The sequence below is a fragment of the Babylonia areolata genome, chromosome 6, assembly GCF_041734735.1.
Source record: "Babylonia areolata isolate BAREFJ2019XMU chromosome 6, ASM4173473v1, whole genome shotgun sequence".
NCBI lineage: Eukaryota > Metazoa > Mollusca > Gastropoda > Neogastropoda > Buccinidae > Babylonia > Babylonia areolata.
In genome coordinates, this window is record NC_134881.1 from 43,971,461 (window position 1) to 43,993,373 (window position 21,913).

General features: G+C 46.0%; 1 protein-coding gene across 10 annotated transcripts in view; it reads right to left on the reverse strand.

Annotated features, from left to right (window-relative positions):
* The window catches only part of LOC143283056 (uncharacterized), a 132,059-nt gene that overhangs the window by 7,814 nt on the left and 102,332 nt on the right, over positions 1-21,913 (reverse strand). For all 10 annotated transcript variants that reach the window (XM_076589076.1, XM_076589071.1, XM_076589077.1 and 7 more), the window contains 12 exons: positions 20,089-20,135; positions 19,662-19,779; positions 15,610-15,713; positions 14,940-15,042; positions 14,388-14,538; positions 12,868-12,937; positions 10,851-10,917; positions 10,335-10,420; positions 9,407-9,533; positions 7,177-7,218; positions 6,584-6,676; positions 1,788-1,839 (listed from right to left, as the gene is read on the reverse strand). In XM_076589076.1, the coding sequence (XP_076445191.1) occupies positions 1,788-1,839; positions 6,584-6,676; positions 7,177-7,218; positions 9,407-9,533; positions 10,335-10,420; positions 10,851-10,917; positions 12,868-12,937; positions 14,388-14,538; positions 14,940-15,042; positions 15,610-15,713; positions 19,662-19,779; positions 20,089-20,135 (1,060 nt within the window). The remainder of the gene's footprint in view (positions 1-1,787; positions 1,840-6,583; positions 6,677-7,176; positions 7,219-9,406; positions 9,534-10,334; positions 10,421-10,850; positions 10,918-12,867; positions 12,938-14,387; positions 14,539-14,939; positions 15,043-15,609; positions 15,714-19,661; positions 19,780-20,088; positions 20,136-21,913) is intronic.

The following is a 21,913-nucleotide window of genomic DNA, read 5'->3' on the forward strand; positions in this document are numbered from 1 at the left end:
GGGAAACCCTTTTTCACGCGGGAACTTGGTTTAACGACTCATCCGAATGACATTCATCCAATTGTGAGGAAGAAAATTCTGGCGAATGTGGGATTCATGATCCCATGTCTTCAAATTTTCTTGCTTCCTAGGCGGACGTGGTTACTGTTCTAAAAATAGATGGATAGCTCATTGGCCAGGAAAGCTGAAGCCATTTGGACGCCATCATGTTATTCGTATCCGGCCGTCAGTCCGTTGAGAAGTCGTCTGCTAACTGGTGGTAGTGTCTGAACTGTAACCGTGTATCTTTCGATGAAATCGTGTTATGCTTGACCCCACGACATGCCAAACGTTGTGTCTTGAATTGAAATCTGCCAATGGTTGATTTACCAAAGTCATTGCAGGAAAACAGTGCAGTGACACAAAGCGCAAACTTGCTGTGGAGGCACACACAGGAATGTCAGCTTAATTAACCAACACCGCGAGCATGTGAAAGCTTGCCGTGAAGCCAGCTGAGCGCTCGGCTACATACACGAAGTTTCCGCTTCGCGCTATACTCACACGAGCAGCAAAATGGCTGATTGAACACTTCCGCTGGCTTCAGTTGGCAAAGGTGTAAAAGAAGGTATGTGCTATCCACCTATTTTTGTGCAGTGGGACACGCTCGCATTAAATTACCGCTCCACGTGTACATGTCGTTACAGCAGGAAAATTCGTTTTTGATAGGCTGTGGATTGATACAGGGAAGTATGTATCACGATTTTCTTTGTGGTTTTCAGAGTATGATGATGGAGGATGACTCTGACCTACAGACATCATGACGATGTGTGTGTGTGTGTGTGTGTGTGTGTGTGTGTGTGAAAGCCGGAAGCGAGTCATTCATTCATTTTGCCCATCGCTCCTGGTGGAGCATAGGCCATCGACGACCCCTCGCCATCGCACTCTGTTCTGGGCTGTTCTAACTCACTCAGTACGGCCAGTCCTCTCTTCTCCTCTACACAGACCCCTCGGATGTCCAGTGGGTGTCTCAATGACCCAACCTTTAGCTTCCGTCGTCAGAACTGTGGTATTCTTTGTCAACATTCACCTCTTCAGTATAACAGCGTTCCGCTTGCAATATTTTGATGATCGTAACTGGGATGAAAAGCTGTTAACGTCGTCTCTTTCGCCGTTCGTATGGAGAGAACTAACCATTCCAGTCCAGTTGGTCCCTTGCTGCTTCAGCTCTGCCTCGGTATCTCGCCTCCAGCTGTTGCGAGGCCGGCCTCTCTTCCTCTTTCCGTGCGGGTTTCAGATCAGGGCTTGGCGTGCGATGCTGGACAGTGGCTCCGATCTAGCCCCACTTCCTTCGCAGTATCTGCTAGGCCACTGGTTCCTGTCCCGCTCGCTCCCACAGAACTTCGTTTCGGATCTTCTCCTGCCATCGGATCTTGTAGATGTGCCTCAGACAGGTATTGAAGAATGTCTGAATCTTCTGCTGCATTGTCTGTGTTGTCCGCCATGTCTCGCATCCGTAGAGCAGAACTGACTTCACATTGGAGTTGAAGATGCGGAGTTTGGTTTTGATACTGATTGCTCCAGATGCCCAGATGTTCTTGAGCATGATGAAAGCTGTTCTTGCCTCGGAAGCGAGTAAGGCAACATACAAGGCAGGCACTGGCAGGACCACGCACGGTGCTTATCGAGTAAGGCAACATACAAGGCAGGCACTGACAGGACCACGCACGGTGCTTATCGAGGAAGTGAGAGTGGTGGGGGAGGGTGGGTATAGGTGGGGGGAGGGAGGGGGGGAGGGGGGGGGTACTCACCGCTTCTCCCCACGTCGTTATCGCTGGACAAGGACGACTCGCTGAACCGTTTCTGTAACACGACACAACACAGTCAGGGCTTGACCACTGCATTTCTGGGCCACCCCCACACCCCCACACCCCTACCCCCCGCACCTCCATTCCCCTTCCATTCATCCTCCTGGGGACGTGTCTGTGTCCGTGAATCGTTTCCTGATGCAACAGCCTCAACATTTCCCCCTGTTAGATTTTGCCCCCCGCCGTCACCACAAATGATTCCCCGGGGTTATTTGTGGCGAGTCAAGTTCAACCCCCCCCCCCCCCCCACACACACACACACACACCCCCTCCCAGCCCCCCGCATCCTTGTACGGTATTGAAAGAGAAAGGGGGTAAGTTGTTCTGGACAAGCTGTTACTGACCCCGACGCCCCCTCCCTCCTTGCCCCCCCGCAGCCATTCCCCCCCCCCCCCGAACCCCCCATCCTCCCCTCCCGTACCTCAATTAAAACTTAACAGAAGCATAGGTGAGCTTGTTCAAAGTTATCATTCTGTATTGCAGCTCCTCCCTATACAACGTGGCGAAAATAAGAGAAGTGTGTTAGTCTGGACTATAATACACCATGTAGTTCTCAACATTATGAATGTGGTAAAAGTGGAGGAAGGGAGTCGTTTGATACTCACGTGTACAGCCCCCTGCTCCCCCCCCCCTCCTTATTACAACATGGTAGAAGAATCGGGGAAGGGACAGATTGCACTGACCCATTTCCTCCATACAGCAACATGGCAGAGGTATGGAGAGTGGTAGCCTTCAGCTAGCTAGCACCGATCCTATTTCTTCGCCTCACAACATGGCGGATGAACTGAAAAACTCCCTGGCATCTCCCACAGAAGCCACATCATAAAAGAAGTCATGAAAAAATCAATCAGAATCAGGGAACCACCGGATCCTGTGAATAATTCCTAACCACGGTGAAGAAACGCAAATTGTAGAGGTGTGGGCACGTCTCGCAGTTAACAGACCTTGCCAAGTTTAGTCCTGCAAAGCACGGAGCAAAGAAGGAACAGAGGCAGACAGAAAGCAAAATGAGATGGGAGGAAAAAATCCCTGAACGGACCAACCTGAGAATGACCGAAGCCCTGAGAGATAATAATAATAATAATAATAATGGTATTTATATAGCGCTGAATCTTGTGCAGAGACAAATCAAAGCGCTTTCGCACCAGTCATTCACACGCATGCATAACTCTAAAACTGGAGAAACTAAAGACAAGGAAGGGCAGGCAAGGGAGGCTATTTTGGGAAGAGGTGGGTTTTAAGGCCAGACTTGAAAGAGCTGAGTGTGGAGACTTGACGAAGCGAAAGAGGAAGTTTATTCCAATCGCAAGGTCCAGAGACAGAGAAAGAATGGCGGCCAACAGTCGAGTGTTTAAATCTGGGTATGCGTAAACAGAGTGGATCCGAAGCCGATCGTAGTGAGCGAGTTGGAGTGTAGAGGTGAAGGCAGCCACAGAGATAGGAAGGGGCAGTTCTGTAAATACATCTATAACATAGAGTGCTGATCTTGTACTTTATTCGGTGTGAGACAGGGAGCCAGTGGAGATGTTGCAAAATAGGAGTGATGTGCTCAGATCTTTTCTTTCTGAGGACGAGTCAGGCAGAAGAGTTTTGTATGAGCTGAAGGGACCGAATGGATGAAGCAGGCAAACCAGACAATAGAGAGTTACAGTAGTCAAGGCGAGAGAGAATGAGAGAAACGACAAGTCTAGAAAGACGAAGAGCAGGGGAGAAATGGAGAGAACTGGATGCCAGGTCATCAGTGGTGCCCCTACAGTCTTGGGACAACAGGACAGGAAAGGGGAGCGGGGATCAGCTCTGACTGGTTGGAGTTTACACCCATGGGTCATCCCAGGTTTTTCAACACTGACCCCGTGGTTAATCTGGGCCAGCTAGATTCGAACACAACATATTACCTGGTAGACGTACGCGGAGGCAGTGCAGACAGTCACATGGTAGATGTACCTGGAGGCAGTGCAGATAGTTACCTGGTAGATGTACCTGGAGGCAGTGCAGATAGTTACCTGGTACATGTACCTGGAGGCAGTGCAGATAGTTACCTGGTAGATGTACCTGGAGGCAGTGCAGATAGTTACCTGGTAGATGTACCTGGAGGCAGTGCAGATAGTTACCTGGTAGATGAACCTGGAGGCAGTGCAGATAGTTACCTGGTAGATGTACCTGGAGGCAGTGCAGATAGTTACCTGGTACATGTACCTGGAGGCAGTGCAGATAGTTACCTGGTAGATGTACCTGGAGGCAGTGCAGATAGTTACCTGGTACATGTATCTGGAGGCAGTGCAGATAGTTACCTGGTAGATGTACCTGGAGGCAGTGCAGATAGTTACCTGGTAGATGTATCTGGAGGCAGTGCAGATAGTTACCTGGTAGATGTACCTAGAGGCAGTGCAGATAGTTACCTGGTAGATGTACCTGGAGGCAGTGCAGATAGTCACATGGTAGATGTACCTGGAGGCAGTGCAGATAGTTACCTGGTAGATGTATCTGAAGGCAGTGCGGATAGTTAACTGGTAGATGTACCTGGAGGCAGTGCAGATAGTTAGTTACCTGGTAAATATCCTTAGATGTACCTGGAGGCAGTGCAGATAGTTACCTGACAGATGTACCTGGAGGCAGTGCAGATAGTTACCTGGTACATGTATCTGGAGGCAGTGCAGATAGTTACCTGGTAGATGTACGTGGAGGCAGTGCAGATAGTTACCTGGCAGATGTATCTAGAGGAAGTGCAGATAGTTACCTGGTAGATGTACCTGGAAGCAGTGCAGATAGTTACATGGTAGATGTAACTGGAGGCAGTGCAGATAGTTACCTGGTAGATGTATCTGGAGGCAGTGCAGATAGGTACCTGGTAGATGTACCGGGAGGCAGTGCAGATAGTTACCTGGTAGATGTATCTGGAGGCAGTGCAGATAGTTACATGGTAGATGCACCTGGAGGCAGTGCAGATAGTTACCTGGTAGATGTATCTGGAGGCAGTGCAGATAGGTACCTGGTAGATGTACCTGGAAGCAGTGCAGATAGGTACCTGGTAGATGTAACTGGAGGCAGTGCAGATAGTTACCTGGTAGATGTATCTGGAGGCAGTGCAGATAGTTACATGGTAGATGTAACTGGAGGCAGTGCAGATAGTTAGTTACCTGATAGATGTAACTGGAGGCAATGCAGATAGTTACCTGGTAGATGTACCTGGAGGAAGTGCAGATAGTTACGTGGTAGATGTAACTGGAGGCAGTGCAGATAGTTACATGGTAGATGTAACTGGAGGCAATGCAGATAGGTACCTGGTAGATGTACCTGGAGGTAGTGCAGATAGTTCCATGGTAGATGTACCTAGAGGCAGTGCAGATAGTTACCTGGTAGATGTATCTGGAGGCAGTGCAGATAGTTACCTGGTAGATGTAACTGGAGGCAATGCAGATAGTTACCTGGTAGATGAACCTGGAGGCAGTGCAGATAGTTACCTGGTAGATGTACCTGGAGGCAGTGCAGATAGTTACCTGGTAGATGTACCTGGAGGCAGTGCAGATAGTTACCTGGTAGATGTACCTGGAGGCAGTGCAGATAGTTACCTGGTACATGTATCTGGAGGCAGTGCAGATAGTTACCTGGTAGATGTACCTGGAGGCAGTGCAGATAGTTACCTGGTAGATGTATCTGGAGGCAGTGCAGATAGTTACCTGGTAGATGTACCTAGAGGCAGTGCAGATAGTTACCTGGTAGATGTACCTGGAGGCAGTGCAGATAGTCACATGGTAGATGTACCTGGAGGCAGTGCAGATAGTTACCTGGTAGATGTATCTGAAGGCAGTGCGGATAGTTAACTGGTAGATGTACCTGGAGGCAGTGCAGATAGTTAGTTACCTGGTAAATATCCTTAGATGTACCTGGAGGCAGTGCAGATAGTTACCTGACAGATGTACCTGGAGGCAGTGCAGATAGTTACCTGGTACATGTATCTGGAGGCAGTGCAGATAGTTACCTGGTAGATGTACGTGGAGGCAGTGCAGATAGTTACCTGGCAGATGTATCTAGAGGAAGTGCAGATAGTTACCTGGTAGATGTACCTGGAAGCAGTGCAGATAGTTACATGGTAGATGTAACTGGAGGCAGTGCAGATAGTTACCTGGTAGATGTATCTGGAGGCAGTGCAGATAGGTACCTGGTAGATGTACCGGGAGGCAGTGCAGATAGTTACCTGGTAGATGTATCTGGAGGCAGTGCAGATAGTTACATGGTAGATGCACCTGGAGGCAGTGCAGATAGTTACCTGGTAGATGTATCTGGAGGCAGTGCAGATAGGTACCTGGTAGATGTACCTGGAAGCAGTGCAGATAGGTACCTGGTAGATGTAACTGGAGGCAGTGCAGATAGTTACCTGGTAGATGTATCTGGAGGCAGTGCAGATAGTTACATGGTAGATGTAACTGGAGGCAGTGCAGATAGTTAGTTACCTGATAGATGTAACTGGAGGCAATGCAGATAGTTACCTGGTAGATGTATCTGGAGGCAGTGCAGATAGTTACCTGGTAGATGTAACTGGAGGCAATGCAGATAGTTACCTGGTAGATGTACCTGGAGGTAGTGCAGATAGTTCCATGGTAGATGTACCTAGAGGCAGTGCAGATAGTTACCTGGTAGATGTATCTGGAGGCAGTGCAGATAGTTACCTGGTAGATGTATCTGGAGGAAGTGCAGATAGTTACCTGGTAGATGAACCTGGAGGCAGTGCAAATATTTACCTTGTAGATATCCTTGGCACCACCACTGCCGCTGTATTTGCCGGCAGAGGAGGCAGATTGCTGACGTCGTTTGCTCTGGAATCCCTCCCTCACCTGAAACAATGTGAAGGTGACGCTCTCTCTCTCTCTCTCTCTCTCTCTCTCTCTCTCTCTCTCTCTGTCTCTCTTCTCTCTCTCTCTCTCACCAAATATCTAATTCACACTCCCATCCATCTATCAATCAGTGTGCGTGCGTGCGTGCATGCGTGTGTGTGTGTGTGTGTGTGTGTGTGTGTGTGTGTGTGTGTGTGTGTGTGTGTGTGTGTGTGTGTGTGTGAATGTTTGTGTGGTGGGGAAATAAAGTAAAAATCGTTGAGGGAAGTAAACACGTGGATTGGGACTACGGAGAGACAGACAGACAGACAGACAGACAGACACAAAGTGAGTAAATTAGCAGCGAGTGTTTTATACACACACACACACACACACACACACACACACACACACACACACACACACACACACACACAGTCTCCCACTGACACGACTTAAGATGTAAAGGGGCATAAAAGACATCACTGGGTGTGTCTGGCACATCAGCACATCACACTGACCTGTTTCGACAGCAGGCAGTGGAAGACGAAGATCATCAGACCCTGAAACAACAGCACACTGACATCGAAACTGAAGCACACTGACATCGAAAACTGAAGCACACTGACATCACTGTGAGAAACAACAGTACACTGACATCGAAACTGAAGCACACTGACATCACCGTGAGAAACAACAGCACACTGACATCGAAACTGAAGCACACTGACATCACTGTGAGAAACTGTAGCACACTGACATCACCGTGAGAAACAACAGCACACTGGCATCACTGTGTGAAACAACAGCACACTGGCATCACTGTGTGAAACATCAGCACACTGACATCACCGTGAGAAACAACAGCACACTGGCATCACTGTGTGAAACAACAGCACACTGGCATCACTGTGTGAAACAACAGTACACTGACATCGAAACTGAAGCACACTGACATCACCGTGAGAAACAACAGCACACTGACATCGAAACTGAAGCACACTGACGTCACTGTGAGAAACAACAGCACACTGACATCGAAACTAAAGCACACTGACATCACTGTGAGAAACTGAAGCACACTGACATCACCGTGAGAAACAACAGCACACTGGCATCACTGTGTGAAACAACAGCACACTGACATCGAAACTGAAGCACACTGACATCACTGTGAGAAACAACAGCACACTGACATCGAAACTAAACCACACTGACATCACTGTGTGAATCAGCAGTACACTGACATCGCTATGAGAAACAACAACACACTGACATCACTGTGAGAAAGAACCGCACACTGACATCACTGTGTGAGACAATAGCACACTGACATCACTGTGTGAGACAATAGCACACTGACATCACTGTGAGAAACAACAGCACACTGACATCACTGTGTGAAACAACAGCACACTGACATCACTGTGAGAAACAACAGCACACTGACATCACTGTGAGAAAGAACCGCACACTGACATCACTGTGTGTAACAATAGCACACTGACATCACTGTGAGAAACAACAGCACACTGACATCACTGTGAGAAACAACAGCACACTGCCATCACTGTGAGAAACAACAGCACACTGCCATCACTGAGAGAAACAACAGCACACTGATATCACTGTGAGAAACAACAGCACACTGACATCACTGAGAGAAACAACAGCGCACTGACATCACTGTGTGAAACAACAGCACACTGACATCACTGTGAGAAACAACAGCACACTGACATCACTGTGAGAAACAACAGCACACTGCCATCACTGAGAGAAACAACAGTGCACTGCCATCACTGTGTGAAACAACAGCACACTGACATCACTGTGAGAAACAACAACACACTGACATCACTGTGATAAAGAACCGCACACTGACATCACTGTGAGAAACAACAACACACTGACATCACTGTGATAAAGAACCGCACACTGACATCACTGTGAGAAACAACAACACACTGACATCACTGTGATAAAGAACCGCACACTGACATCACTGTGTGTAACAATAGCACACTGCCATCACTGTGAGAAACAACAGCACACTGCCATCACTGAGAGAAACAACAGTGCACTGACATCACTGTGAGAAACAACAGCACACTGACATCACTGAGAGAAACAACAGCACACTGACATCACTGTGTGAAACAACAGCACACTGCCATCACTGTGAGAAACAACAGTGCACTGCCATCACTGTGAGAAACAACAGCACACTGACATCACTTTGTGAAACAACAGCACACTGCCATCACTGAGAGAAACAACAGTGCACTGACATCACTGTGAGAAACAACAGCACACTGACATCACTGTGTGAAACAACAGCACACTGACATCACTGTGAGAAAGAACCGCACACTGACATCACTGTGAGAAACAACAGCACACTGACATCACTGTGAGAAACAACAGCACACTGACATCACCGATGTGGAACGATATCCTACTGAATCACCGTGGGACCCTAAACCTGGCAGAGATGACGACAAACACTGTGACACAGTAGCTGCAGATAAAGACATAACAGACAGAGATGAAGGCAAACACTTTGACATAACAGATATAAAGACAACAAACACAATGACAGCACACACACACACACACACACACACACACACACACACACACACACACACACACACACAAACATGAAGACACAACACACAGAGACACAGGCACACACAATGGCAGTGCAGCCGACACAGACACACGCCACAACGCCGTTACGGACGTTACCTGCAGAGAGTTGAAGACGACGAAGAGCACTTGGAAGACGAGAGTGTCGTCACTGACGGCCATGACACCAAAGACCCAGCACAGTCCCAGGATGGGGGTCATCACACACACCGCCTTTACCACAGACCTGTACAGGTAAACACTGACCTTCACAACTGACCTGTACAGGTAAACACTGACCTTCACAACTGACCTGTACAGGTAAACACTGACCTTCACAACTGACCTGTACAGGTAAACAGGTAAACACTGACCTTCACAACTGACCTGTACAGGTAAACGGGTAAACACTGACCTTCACAACTGACCTGTACAGGTAAACAGGTAAACACTGACCTTCACAACTGACCTGTACAGGTAAACACTGACCTTCACTACTGACCTGTAACATTGACCTTCATTACTGACCTGTACAGGTAAACACTGACCTTCACCACTGACTTGTACAGGTAAACAGTGACCTTCATCACTGACCTGTACAGGTAAACATTGAACTGCACCACTGACTTGTGCAGGTAAACAGTGACCTTCATCACTGACCTCTACAGGTAAACACTGACCTTCATTACTGACCTGTACTGGTAAACACTGACCTTCACCTTTGACTTGTAAAGGTAAACACTGACCTTTACTTATCTGTACAGGTAAACGATGACCTTCACCCTTGACTTGTACCAGGTAAACACTGACCTTCACTGACGTGTACAGCTAAACGTTGACCTCCACCCTTGACTTGTACAGGTAAACACTGACCTTCACTTCCGACCTCTAAGGTTAATACTGACCTTCATTACTGACCTGTACAGGTACAAACAGAGAGAGAGAGAGGGAGGGCAGAGAGAGACAGAGAGAGAGGCAGAGACACAGAGAGAGAGAGAGAGAGAGAGAGAGGCAGGCAGACTGACAGACGGACGGACAGAGGTCTCACTTGGCACGTTTCCTGTTGGCCTTGGTGATCATGACGGTAGTGCTGAGGAGTGCTCGGATCACCAGAGCCACGAACACATAGTTGGCCTACACACACACACACACACACACACACACACACGCACGCACGCACGCACGCACGCATACACACACGCACGCATGCACACGCACGCACGCATGCACGCAGCGCACACACACACACACACACACACACATACATCAGCTCCCATCAGCGACAAACAAGTACGCAGGCCGCACACACACACACATTCTGCCACAGTATTGCTGCTGACACAATTCTGAGAGAGAGAGAGAGAGAGAGAGAGAGAGGACACACTCACACACATACACACAGAGACAGACACACACACACATGCAGACAGACAGACACACACACACACACACACATACAGACAGACAGATAGACAGACACACACACACACACACAAACACACACACACACACACACACACACACACACACACACACACACACACACATACAGAGAGGTACCAACCAGCAGGGTGGCCAGTGCAGGTCCCACAAAGGCCCATAGTAAGTCGTTCTTCAGAGACAGCCAGCAGCTGTCAACACACACACACACACACACACACACACACACACACACACACACACACAAAGACAAACACACACACACACACACACACACACACACACACACACACACACACACAAAGACACACACACACAGACAAAACACACAAAATACGCACGCACGCACGCACACACACACACACACACACACACACACACACACACACACACACACACACCGAGTACACATGTACACGCGTTGATGAAACAATTTAACAAATCTAATAACGGAATAAGAATAATTCAACATACTTCTGTAATAATAACAACAACAAAAACAAAAAAAACAAAACAAAAAAAAACAAAAAAAAACACGACTGGCACTGATACCACGACCACCACCACCACTACCACTACCGTTACTTTTACAACTTCACTGCAACTAAAGAAAATTGTTCTAATACTAACACCAACAACAGTATGCATACTACTCTTGCAATTGTTGCTATTTTTTTGGTCATGCCCCTACAATATCAGCATCATCATCGTAATCAATCCCAGACAGGACACATTTATTATTACTAACGCTGCTGTCATTGCTGCTACTGCTGCTGCTACTGTATTTATTGCAGCTACTGCTGTTACTGCTGTTGCTGCCACTGCTACGGTTTCTTCTTCTGCTGCTGCTGCTGCTACTACGACTACTGCACTACTAGCATTGCTTCCTTTGGTATTATTTCTGCTGCTGCTATTGCATTACTGCTGTTGCTACTACGAACAATACTGCTGTTGATTATACCACCATTGTTGCTGCTACCATAGTTACATTCACTTACTGCTGTTGCTACTACGAACAATACTGCTGTTGATTATACCACCATTGTTGCTGCTACCATAGTTACATTCACTGCTGCTATGACTGCTGTTGCTACTACGAACAATACTGCTGTTGATTATACAACCATTGTTGCTGCTACCATAGTTACATTCACTGCTGCTATGACTGCTGTTGCTACTACGAACAATACTGCTGTTGATTATACAACCATTGTTGCTGCTACCATAGTTACATTCACTGCTGCTGTTACTGCTGTTGCTACTACGAACAATACTGCTGTTGATTATACCACCATTGTTGCTGCTACCATAGTTACATTCACTGCTGCTATTACTGCTGTTGCTACTACGAACAATACTGCTGTTGATTATACCACCATTGTTGCTGCTACCATAGTTACATTCACTGCTGCTGTTACTGCTGTTGCTACTACGAACAATACTGCTGTTGATTATACCACCATTGTTGCTGCTACCATAGTTACATTCACTGCTGCTGTTACTGCTGTTGCTACTACGAACAATACTGCTGTTGATTATACCACCATTGTTGCTGCTACCATAGTTACATTCACTGCTGCTATTACTGCTGTTGCTACTACGAACAATACTGCTGTTGATTATACCACCATTGTTGCTGCTACCATATTTATTTTCACTGCTGCTGTTACTGCTGTTGCTACTACGAACAATACTGCTGTTGATTATACCACCATTGTTGCTGCTACCATAGTTACATTCACTGCTGCTGTTACTGCTGTTGCTACTACGAACAATACTGCTGTTGATTATACCACCATTGTTGCTGCTACCATAGTTACATTCACTGCTGCTGTTACTGCTGTTGCTACTACGAACAATACTGCTGTTGATTATACCACCATTGTTGCTGCTACCATAGTTACATTCACTGCTGCTGTTACTGCTGTTGCTACTACGAACAATACTGCTGTTGATTATACCACCATTGTTGCTGCTACCATAGTTACATTCACTGCTGCTGTTACTGCTGTTGCTACTACGAACAATACTGCTGTTGATTATACCACCATTGTTGCTGCTACCATAGTTACATTCACTGCTGCTGTTACTGCTACTCCGGTCATTACTGACAGGATGGTGACAGACAGCATCCTACTCACAAATCGGTGCCTCCGTATCCCTCCAAGCGAGTGATCCCCAGCGCCACTCCCACAATGATCACTGGCACCCCTGACAACACACAACGTACACCACTGTCATCTCCTGACTATAATAACTGACCACACAACATCCCCTGAACATAATAACTGACCAAGAAACATCCCCTGAACATAATAACTGACCAAGAAACATCTCCCGAACATGATACCTGACCAAGAAACATCTCCTGACCATAATAACTGACCAAGAAACATCTCCCGAACATGATACCTGACCAAGAAACATCTCCTGACCATAATAATTGACCAAGAAACATCTGACCATAACAACTGACTACACAACATCTGACCGTAATAACTGACCACGCAACATCTCCTGACCATAATAACTGACCACACAACATCTCCTGACCATAATAACTGACCACACATCTGACCATAGCAACTGACTACACAACATCTCCTGAACATAATAACTGACCAAGCAACATCTCCTGAACATAATAACTGACCAAGCAACATCTCCTGACCATAATAACTGACCACACAACATCTCCTGACCATAATAATTGACCACACAACGTATCCATCCAGTGCGACTCACCACAAGCCATGACCAACAGTGTGACTCACTAACAGTGTGACTAACCATCAGGCCGACTCACCACAAGCCATGACCATCAGTGTGACTCACAAAACAGGCCGACTCACCACAAGCCATGACCATCAGTGTGACTCACCAACAGGCCGACTCACCACAAGCCATGACCATCAGTGTGACTCACCAACAGGCAGACTCACCACAAGCCATGACCATCAGTGTGACTCACCAACAGGCAGACTCACCACAAGCCATGACCATCAGTGTGACTCACCAACAGGCAGACTCGCCACAAGCCATGACCATCAGTGTGACTCACCAACAGGCAGACTCACCACAAGCCATGACCATCAGTGTGACTAACCATCAGGCCGACTCACCACAAGCCATGACCATCAGTGTGACTCACAAAACAGGCCGACTCACCACAAGCCATGACCAACAGGCTGACTCACAAAACAGACTGACTCACCACAAGCCATGACTCTCCATAAACCATGACCAACAGTGTTTCTCACTTACAGGCTGACTCACCATAGGCCTGACCATCAGGCTGACTCACCATGAGCCATGACCAACAGTGTGACTCACCAACAGGCCGACTCACCATAGGCCATGACCAGCAGTGTGAATAACCAACAGGGTGACTCACTAACAGTGTGACTAACCAACAGAGTGACTCACCATGAGCCATGACCAACAGGCTGACTCACCATGAGCCATGACCAGCAGGCTGACTCACCAACAGGCCGACTCACCATAGGCCATGACCAACAGGCCGACTCACCATGAGCCATGACCAGCAGGCCGACTCACCATGAGCCATGACCAGCAAGCTGACTCAATATGAGCCATGACCAACAGGCCGACTCACCACAAGCCATGACCAACAGGCTGACTCACCAACAGGCCGACTCACCATAAGCCATCAGCAGCAGTTTGCAGAGCACAGACTTGGTGGGGAAGACGATGACGACGGAGACGAAGATGTCCAGCCCCTCACACAGCATCAGGAAGAACACCACCAGCCACAGGTAGTGCAGCAACACCGCCACCACCGTGCACGCCAGCTGTGGACATCATCATCATCATCATCATCATCATCACCGTCATCATCGTCGCCTTCATCATCATCGTCGTCCTCGTTTTCATCATCACCATCGCCATCATCATCATCATCATCTTCCTCGTCTTCATCATCATCATCGTCTTCATTATCACCATCATCGTCGTCATCATCATCACCATCATCGGTTTCGTCTTCAATATCATCATCATTATCATACTGACCATGTACACCGCTATCACTGTCGTCGTCATTCGGGTCGTTATTTCATAATCATCACCATCATCATCATCATCATTAACAACAACTTCGTCGCCTTCATTTACCAGGGAGTATAGGAAGAGTAACCCAGTTCAACGTCACCAAAGGATTGTGTTATCATCCAGTGACGTCATATGGACTGACCTTGTACTGCACGCGGTTGACCCCGGCCAGAAAGGTGACGTAAGCCAGGATCAGCATGACGCACAGATTCATCAGAATGACACTGCGGTCGGACTTCACGTATCTGACGTCACAGCAACAGATATCGTCATCAGTGCCGTCAGTTATGGAGTCATGGTAACAAAGAGATGGCGTGCGTGCGTGTGTATGCGTGCGTGCGTGTGTGTGTGTGTGTGTGTGTGTGTGTGTGTATGTGCGTGCGCGTGTGTGTGTGTGTGTGTGTGTGTGTGTCTGTCTGTCTGTATGTTTCTGTGTCTGTGTCTGTGTGTGTGTGTGAATGTGTGTAAGAGTAGTAGTAGTAGTAGTAGTAGTGAATGTGTGTGTGTGTGTGCGTGTGTGTGTGTGCGTGCGAATGTGTGTAAATGTGATCTGCTGTGGTTGCACAATGACTGTGTTACCATTACGGATTGGTATGGGGCAGACTGGTACATATGCAACATTCGTGCCTTCAAGACAGCCACGCACAGTGCTGCTCCTGATTCTGGACACGTGACGGTACTGACCGTGCATCACATGACATGACGCCGCAAATACTGACAGAAAACCCACGTTGCATGATATCACACACACACACACACACACACACGACGCAAAAGACTGTCGATCAATGTGATGAAAACACTGCCCTTACCTCCAGAAGACGCGGTAGATGATAATAGTGAGCAGCAGGCAGAAGATTGACACACCGCAGCCCACAATGGAAAAGACGTTCAACACATCCGCCAGTGTCGATTTCTGTGGGCACAATTCAGGTGATATGTTTGTAGAGAAATTTTAAACTAATGAAATCTGGCGGTAATGATGTTTAACGTCTCGTCACACATACTGATGATTGTAGACATCTGATTGAAGTGTCGAGTTTTTTGCATTTGAATGTTATCGATAAAACCCAAATTCAATAAACATAGCAGAGGAGGGGCTGGGGGTGGTATGGTCAGTAGGGGTTAAGAGGACAGATCGGGGTTGGAATCAAATAAGAACATTTGAAATAAACAGAAGTACAAAGACAAGAAGCAAGGCCTTCAAGACTCACTTGTGATACATGCTTTATCCAGTAAAGGAATTATGAGGAAAAAAACGACAAAATCGTTAAAATGTGTTCTGCACTAAATGTTGATAAGCTTGGGAGAAATGGGGGGGAAAAAAAGGCATGCGAGCGGGATCGAACCATGATTGTTCAGTTCAGAAGCAAGTGTACTTATTCACAGCGCTATGAAGCATCTGACCTCAATTGATAAAAACACACACACACAAACACACAAAAAAAAACGATTATTCAAGAAATTCTTTTGATTCGGTGGTAAAGAATAAGTTGCCATCGCCTCAGGCACACCGCAACATGTAGACCGGTCTAGACAAGGCTGACCGAAACTCAGTGAAACAGCTGATTATTGTTCTTTTATGTTCATTCTAGTTAATTCAGAGTCCACTTTAGAATATTCTGATGCAGTAAACACGCGGTTAGTGTAGATAGTATCACTGTATGTGTTCTGTCCAGAGTCTGCATTTCTTTTCTTTAAATTGCAAACAAGGAAAAACGATGTCATACCGTCTTTTTACCAAAAACTGCCTATATTCCGGCAACTTGGAAGCGGTATTATGGTGTTTTTGGATCCGGATCGAGCTTCAACGAAATTAACCGTTAATGATCCGGAAATACGGCTTAAATCGGAAGACATGCAACCTACTATTGGCATGACTGTGAAGATTTTTTCCTGCTATGTTTAATCCAAATTTGGTATTGGCAGAAAAGTTATTTCCAGAGAAAGTGGCAATGTTAACGTTTACCACAGACACACCAACATACACTCACCGTGCCGTCCCCCCCCCCCCCCCCCAACACACACACACAACAGAACACCGGATTATAACATAACCACACTTTGTTTTTGTGAGTCAAAATTTACTGAGTGGCCTTCTTAAAAGAGAAGTCGTTAATTTAACAAGAAAATCAACTGATAATGAATATTAAAAAGTATATAAATCAACAGTAATTGGAGACGGAACATTGCCATGTAAGTAAACTTCATGAATTCAAAGTCAATGATTGGTTTACTTGCAACATCACTAAAACGAACACGCTTGACATAAGTGCACATGTCCACAATGAATTTGGTAATAGTCTGAAACTGAAACTGAAAACAGAAGAGAATTCTGTAAACATGTGGTTAAGGGCTACGTTTGGAGCGGTGGTACAGTGGTAATGCACCCAGCCAGGAACCCAGTGTCCTTGGGTTCGAGTCCGCTATACGGACCTGAATTTTTACTTCCCCTTTACTAGACCTTGAGTGCAGGTCTTGGATGTTAGTCTAATGGATGAGATGATAAACCGAGGCCCCATTTGCAGCATGCATTTTGCGCATGCGGAAGAACCCATGGCAACAAGAGGACTGTCTCTGGCAAAATTCTGTAGTAAAATCCATTGATCATGTAAAAAAAAACAAAAAAAAACAACAACCAACAAACAAAAACAAAAAAAAAAAACACACACACATAAAACATCCACACGAATAACAAAACAAGTACACTTGAAGCCAGAAAGAAAAAAAACAAACAAAAAAGTGTGACCGTGCACTGTGGTGATGTACTTTCCACCGGGAAGAGCAGCCTGGATTTCACACAGAGAAATAATTATGTTGTGCCAAAAAAAAAAAAACACACCAAAAAACAAAAAAAGCCCAAAACAATAACAACAACAACAACAACGGGAAAAAAACCACTAACAAAAAAGCAATAACAAAAACGTAATACGATACAAGACCGTTCAACACAATACGCTGTTCTGTGCAACGCCCCAGTGTTTGTTCACTGACTTTAGCGAGAAGCAGATCTTATCGTTGTCTGACAGACAGAGAGACACAGAGAGAGAGACAGAGAGGGGTGGGGTGAGGGGGGTATGGCTTCATGTGACCCTAGAGGCTGACAGACAGACAGAATAACATGACGGTAGTGCTGACAGACAGACAGACAGACAGAATAACATGACGGTAGTGCTGACAGACAGACAGACAGACAGAATAACATGACGGTAGGGCTGACAGACAGACAGACAGAATAACATGACGGTAGTGCTGACATACAGACAGAATAACATGACGGTAGTGCTGACAGACTGACAGACAGAATAACATGACGGCAGTGCTGACATACAGACAGACAGACAGACAGACAGAATAACATGACGATAGGGCTGACATACAGACAGACAGAATAACATGACGTTAGTGCTGACATTCAGACAGACAGACAGACAGACAGAATAACATGACGGTAGTGCTGACAGACAGACTGACAGACAGAATAACATGACGGTAGTGCTGACATACAGACTGACAGACAGACAGAATAACATGACGGTAGTGCTGACATACAGACAGACAGACAGACAGACAGAATAACATGACGATAGGGCTGACATACAGACAGACAGAATAACATGACGTTAGTGCTGACATTCAGACAGACAGACAGACAGACAGAATAACATGACGATAGGGCTGACATACAGACAAACAGACAGAATAACATGACGTTAGTGCTGACATTCAGACAGACAGACAGACAGACAGACAGACAGAATAACATGACGGTAGTGCTGACAGACTGACAGACAGAATAACATGACGGTAGTGCTGACAGACTGACAGACAGAATAACATGACGGTAATGCTGACACACAGACAGACAGACAGAATAATATGACGGTAATGCTGACACACAGACTGACAGACAGACAATAACATGACGGTAGTGCTGACATACGGACTGACAGACAGACAGAATAACATGACGGTAGTGCTGACAGACGGACAGAATAACATGACGGGAGTGCTGACAGATAAACAGACAGAATAACATAACGGTAGTGCTGACAGACTGACAAACAGAATAACATGACGGTACTGCTGACAGACAGGCAGAGACACAGACAGAATAACATGACGGTAGTGCTGACAGACAGACAGACAGACAGACAGAATAACATGACGGTAGTGCTGACAGACAGACAGAATAACATGACGGTAGTGCTGACAGACAGACAGACAGACAGACAGACAGACAGAATAACATGACGGTAGTGCTGACATACATACAGACAGAATAACATGATGGTAGTGCTGACAGACAGACAGACAGAATAACATGACGGTACTGCTGACAGACAGGCACACAGACAGACAGACAGATAAAATGACGGTAGTGCTGACATACATACAGACAGAATAACATGATGGTAGTGCTAACAGACTGACAGACAGAATAACATGACGGTAGTGCTGACATACATACAGATAGACAGACAGACAGACAGAATAACATGACGGTAGTGCTGACATACAGACAGAATAACATGACGGTAGTGCTGACATACAGACTGACGGATAGACAGAATAACATGACGGTAGTGCTGACAGACTGACAGACAGAATAACATGACGGCAGTGCTGACATACAGACTGACGGACAGACAGAATAACATGACGGTAGTGCTGACATACAGACTGACGGATAGACAGAATAACATGACGGTAGTGCTGACATACAGACAGACAGACAGACAGAATAACATTACGGTAGTTCTGACATACGGACTGACAGACAGACAGAATAACATGACGGTAGTGCTGATATACAGACTGACAGACAGACAGACAGACAGACAGGGGAGGGGTGTGTACCCACATGTCTGTAGGGGCTGACGAGGACGGCGAAGTTGGTGAGGTGGTCACACTGACAGGTGGCCACTGTGGCATTGACCGAGGTCACCCTGCATCCACTGCCTGACCACTCCCCGACCGTGCTGCACGTGCACCACGACACACACACACACACACACACACACACACACACAAACGTACGCATGCACATGCCACACACACGTATAAAAGCACCGCGCAGATACACACACACGCGCGCGCGCGCGCACACGCGCGCGTGCACACACACACACACACACACACACACTCACACGCAGACATGCAGGAACACTCTCTTTCACACACACACACACACACACACACACACACACACACACGCACGCACGCACGCACACACAGAATCATACACGCACACACACACACTCACATACATAAATGCACAAACCTCTCACCTTGTTGAAAAATCTAAAAACTGGCACGACGGATTGCTGACGTTGCTCTGCACAACAATCACCAAAATCAATAATTAATCAATCATCACCAAAATCAATAATTAATCAATCATCACCAAAATCATTAATCACTCAATCATCACCCAAACAAATAATCAACCGATCGATCTTGTGAGACATAAAAAAAAACAAAAAACTGTCACCCCATTCGACAATCAATCAATCGGTACTGTGGAACATACAAAACAATAACCCAAATCACTAATCAATCAACTGATATTATGGGGCACACAATCGCCAAAATCGATAATCATTCAATCGATATTGTGCTACACAGCAAAACTGACAGGTGCAGTTTCAATTTTCAGTTTCAATGAGGTGTCAAAAGCCTGCGGACTCATCCATACATGTTACATCACAACTGCCTTGAAATTCAAACAGGGGGGTAATGCTTTCAAGGTCCATGTATTATTTCCTGCTGAACAACAACCGAAAGCATCGATGACGGAGGAGGGCCAGAGTGGGATGGGGATTTGTATTTGTATTTGTATTCCTTTTTATCACAACAGATTTCTCTGTGTGAAATTCGGGCTGCTCTCCCCAGGGAGAGCGCGTCGCTACACTACAGCGCCACCCATTTTTTTTGTATTTTTTCCCGCGTGCAGTTTTATTTGTTTTTCCTGTTGTTCCTGTTCCTGGGATGGGAGGTTATCAGTACACAACGATCCCAATCATATTCTTGCTCATCATAAGAAATAAGACTTTGTCGAACCAAACATTGTGTACTGGTGGAAACAGAGCGATGCAGCCCACATCTATCAGTATTTCAATGTTTTACGATCATAAAATAGATTTGAAACCTTCGCGGTCTCCATCACGACTTTACCGCATCAATAAATCATAACAAAAGCCTATCGCCAAACACATTTTCGGGCCTAAAGATCCGAACTGTTTCTCTCCAAATTATGGCAGCGGTTGACCTGGAAAAACAACAACAAACAAAAAACAAAAAAACAACCAAACAACCAAACAACTTAATTCGCGCATGCGTAGTGCGACTTTAGAACTGGCCTACAAATCTTACTTGATTTTTGATGGTCGTTCAGGGACATTGTGCAGTAAGTGATGAGGCCTAATCATAAACCTTTCTCCGATTAAAAAAAAAAAAAAAAAAAATAGTGGCCTCCTTTTGATAATGAACTCGAATGGAAGGCACGATTCTGACAGCCACCATTATTTTCTGGAAAGATATCTGCCTTTGAATTCCTCCGTGAGTATGTCTGTTCTAGTTAACTGAGTAACGTTGGGTTTTTTTGTTTTTTGTTTGTTTGTTTGTTGTTGTTTTTTTGTTTGTTTGTTGTTGTTTTTGTTTTGTTGTTGTTGTTGTTGTTGTTGTTTGTTTGTTTTTGTTTTGTTTTTTTGTTGTTGTTGTTTTTTTGTTTTTTTTTGGGGGGGGGTATTTGTTTGTTTTTTAATATATTCATATGCAAGAAACGCGTCGATGTTGCTGTCAGTGTCATTCTGTGTGTGCTATCCAGAGTTTGTATTTATTTTCTTTTAACTGTGCACAAGAAATAAAATGTCATGCATCTTTCAACCCAAAACGAACGTTCCGGGAATGACCCAGTGGGATATTGTGGATCTGGAGGTTAAACAAAGTAAATCGTTCACGATCCGGAAATACGGTTTAATCCGAAAGCCTTCAAGTGGTATTTAGTTGGGTTTTTTTAGTGAAATATTTCGACAGCTTCAAACAGTTAAAACCTGAGTTTGACTGCCCCATGTTCGCTTTTGATCACACGTGAATCCGCTGGCAAGATCGTGC